The sequence below is a fragment of the Orycteropus afer genome, unplaced genomic scaffold, assembly GCF_000298275.1.
Source record: "Orycteropus afer afer isolate SDZICR_OR568_19922 unplaced genomic scaffold, OryAfe1.0 scaffold00442, whole genome shotgun sequence".
Taxonomy (NCBI): Eukaryota; Metazoa; Chordata; class Mammalia; order Tubulidentata; family Orycteropodidae; genus Orycteropus; species Orycteropus afer.
Window position 1 is genome coordinate 43290 of NW_006922029.1, and position 4029 is coordinate 47318.

Here is a 4029-nt window from a genome sequence, read left to right on the forward strand (position 1 = left end):
TCCAAGGAGAATGAGGATTCTGGAAGTCAGACTCATCGTCCCCCTGGACCCTGGAACCTGTTGAGCTGTCAGATGTGCAGTGAGGCTTTTCAGAAGCAACATCAAGATGTCCAGCCAAATCCAAGCAGCGAATTACACATTGCATTATTTTGTACAATCAAGGGCCTCCGAGGCATCCCACAAATGGAGGATAATGAAATAAAGTATTTCACGTGCTGTGCCAAAGACTAACACTCAAAAAAGCCTTTCAAACATTGGCTAAGGGAAATGATGGGGGAGTTTCATGATGTACTTTTTATTCATTTCCCTTGAAATCTGTGTTTTATCATCCTCAAATCTAAGGGAAAAAGAGACGTGCTTCTCCTACCTGCTGCTCAGCAGAGAGCCCAACACCATCAGGCTGTCCTCCATGTTGGCAACGATTTCAGAGGTACTGTCTCCTCGCAGCAGGAGCTCTCCTCGGGTCTTAAAGCTGCCAAACGTGAAAGTTTTGTTGTCCCACTCATTGATCACTTGCTTCAGCTTTTGCTCAATGTCTCTCTCCTTCACCGCACTGATACAGATGTCCTAGCAAAAGGGTAAGCTCTCGTTTTATTACTTGAAAGTCACACATCCTTCTTAAATAGTCTAAGGGAGCAGAGGTCCTCTCTTCACTATTTGTGTCATCTACATCAGTAAACATTTATGTTTCCAAATTTTCAAAGCAATATAATAAATTGTGTATGTATATGTACACATAGACTAAGGATAGAGATGGAAACAGAGATATGATTAAGTAACAGAAGCTTAAATTATAAAATCCCCACCACCAAACTCATCCAGAAAGAAAGATGATGAATAAGATAGCCTCTTAAATGTTGAAACTTTATGTCACAGACTCAAATTTAATGTGTCTCTGATTTGGCTATAAAGCCAAAGTACTTCAGTGTGATAGGAGGAAATTATTAGCAGCCTCATTACCTCCCATCTGTCTGGTCACTTTCTCGATCGCCTCTGTAGCCTCATCTTCTCCTGGGCCATTACACAACCCTGCCCTCACTCTCTTCTCACTCTACACTCCCCCCTCCCCAGGCAGGCTCAGCTATGCCCATGCATTCAGTAACCTTTTATATCTCCAGGCAAGACCCACATCCCAGCATCTACTGGACATCTCTACTTGATATTTCAAGGGAACTCCAAACTCAATCTGTGAAATATGCAACTCAAGCCCAAAATCAAACTCATGACCTCTGCATCTTGTCATCCAACTCAATCCCCTTCCAACCGTCCCTATCTCAGTGATAAATACCATAATGCATCTACCGTTCAGCAAGAAAACTCAGGTTCATTCTCAGCTCTCCACCTCCTTCTTTCCCCTACCACATTCCTTCCATTGCTAAATTCTGCCCATTTTTACCCCCTTTAAAGATCTCTTGACTTTTTCTTCCACTCTCCAGCTTCAATACCCTGCCCCCTCCTGTTCAACACACCACTATCTCTTGCCTGGGCTACTCTTAAAACTTCCCAATTGGTTTCCCCATTGTCCCCCTCTCATTGTTGTTATTGCTGTTAGCTGGTGTCAAGTTGGGCCCAATTCCCAACGACCCTACACACAACAGAAGGAAACACTGCCCAGTCCCGTGCCATCCTCACAACTGTTGCGATATTTGAGCCCATTGTCATAGCCACTGTGTCAGTCCATCTCACTGAGGTCTTCACCTTTTTTTCTGACCCTCTACTTTACCAAGCATGATGTCCTCCAGGGACTGGGCCCTTCCAGTACCATGCTCAAAGTACGTGAGATGAAGTCTCACCATCTTTGTTTCTAAGGAACATTCTGACTATACTTCCAGGACACAATTGTTCATTCTGGCAGTGCATGGTATGTTGTTGTTGTTATGTGCCGTCAAGTTGGACCTGAGTCACAGTGACCCCTCCTTGGGTTTCCGAGGCAGTATCACTACAGAAGTAGATTGCCCCATCTTCCTTCCAAGGAGTGGCTGGTGGGTTTGAACTGCCAGCCTTCTGATTAGCAGTCAAGTGCCTTAGTCACTATGCTACCAGAGCTCCTTGGTATAGCCTCCTCCAATAATTCTTTCTCCACACTGCTATCACAGGTGATCTTTCAAAGTGTAAACTGAACCAGATCATCTCCTGCTTAAATACATTATTCTATTACTCTAAAAACCTCCATTGACAACCTGTTTTAGCCTCACTTAGCTCTCCAGCCTCAGTTGACTCTAGATAGTCAAATATTATATTAGCAGCTACTGTCAACATACTGTCCCTCACCTCCATACCCCATCCACACCAGCCTTCTTGTGGTTCCTCAAACTCACCTCAGAGCCATAACACATGCTGTTCTACCCACATGAAATTGTCTTCTTTAAACTTTCCAACTCAATGCTCCTGCCTCACTTTCATCACTCAATCCTACATGCATGACCCAGCCTTCTCTAATTTTAGTACCCTTCCAGAGCCCCCAAAGAAGTCAAACCTCTTTCTTGTAGGCTCTCATAGAACAGCATACCTTTCCTTCAAACTGTTGATATCATGGCTTAGCACTATACCTTTTTTTGTATAATTATTTAATTACACAAATCATTGGTTGTTGTGATTAGTTGCCTTCAAATCACCCACTGACCCATGATGGTCCCATGTACAACACAACAAAAATCTGTCTGGCCCTGAACCTTCCCTATGATCAGGCACAGATCAGAACATTGCCCGATTTTTGGAAGTAGATGACCACGGATTTCTTCCTAGTTTGTCTTAGTCTAGAAGCTCCATTGAAACCCATTGCACATCAGAGCAACACACAAGGCCCCCCTGACAGACAGATGGTGGGCGTGCAGGAGTTGCATTGTTCAGTAATTGAACCCAGGTCGCCCACACAGAAGGCAAGAATTCTACCACAGAACTACAAATCATTTAATGACCTGTTAGGGCAGGGATGCATTCCCATATCCCAGTACCTAGCACACACCCTGTCACACAGGGCACATGCAACAAGACACTCGCTGAAGAGTTAGCGAATGAATGCCCTAGCTTGATTTACTGAGCCAACATTCTGGAATGTACCAGTGCTCTAAAATACATCCCATGAGACCTTCCAATCTTCCATCACATCATGCTTTCTACCAACTGTACCTCAATTTCCTCTTTGTACTTCAGAAGAGGTGCCTCCATAATATTTCTTAACTTGAAAGTTTCATTCTCCACGTCCAGACGGTGCCCTGTGAGAGCAGTTATTCGTTCCCAGTGCCTCGCCATCATGGCCTTGCTGGCCATGTGCTCCAGCAGGGGGCAGCACTCACTGAAATCATCGATGGTTTTCTTTAGGTCCAGGAAAGCCTGCCAATCCTTCAAGGCCCGGGGCAATTTGCGACACCTGCCAAGGGAAGCCAGTGAGAAAGTCCAGTGAGATAGGAGCCCAAAGATGTCTCCAGTCCAAGATTATCTGTTAGCATTTCTACCAAAACTGAGCCCCCTTTCAAATGTCACGTCTCAGAGAATATCTGCCACATAATATACTGATCTGTCTCTTACAGGAAGTCACTCCTCCCAATCAGGAAAGGTTTCATTTCAATCCCTCCTGACAACTAACTAGGTAAAAAGCATTATTTTAAAGGATAGTGGTGCCTTTCAATTCAATTCAATTCTACAAAAACGTATTGAGGACATACTTAGTTCAAAGCACAGCAGAGTGCATCAGGATGCTGGATGAAATAAAGAACAAATGATGGTCTAGTCCCTTTGGGTGGAACACTTAAAATGGTGTACTGAGTAAAATGAATTAGTCCCCAAAGGACAAATACTGTATGGTCCCATTTACATGAACTATCTCGAATAGGCAAACGTGTAGAGAAAGATTTATTTGTTATTACCAGACAGAGGGCAGAAGGAGGAAGAAACAGAGACTCGTTGTGTAGGGGGCACTGAACTTCTGCTAAGGGTGATGGGAAAAAACAAAAACAGATAAGAGTGACAGTGTACAACATAACGAATGTAATCAATGGCATTGAATTGGACAAGTAAAAATGAAAACGA

At 43.8% G+C, this 4029-nt stretch overlaps 1 protein-coding gene across 1 annotated transcript in view; it reads right to left on the reverse strand.

Annotated features, from left to right (window-relative positions):
• The window catches only part of DNAH5 (dynein axonemal heavy chain 5), a 148469-nt gene that overhangs the window by 35629 nt on the left and 108811 nt on the right, over positions 1 to 4029 (reverse strand). Inside the window, exons 27-28 of the mRNA XM_007954200.1 lie at positions 3130 to 3370; positions 368 to 567 (exon numbers count right to left, since the gene is read on the reverse strand). Coding sequence (XP_007952391.1) covers positions 368 to 567; positions 3130 to 3370 — 441 coding nt within the window. The remainder of the gene's footprint in view (positions 1 to 367; positions 568 to 3129; positions 3371 to 4029) is intronic.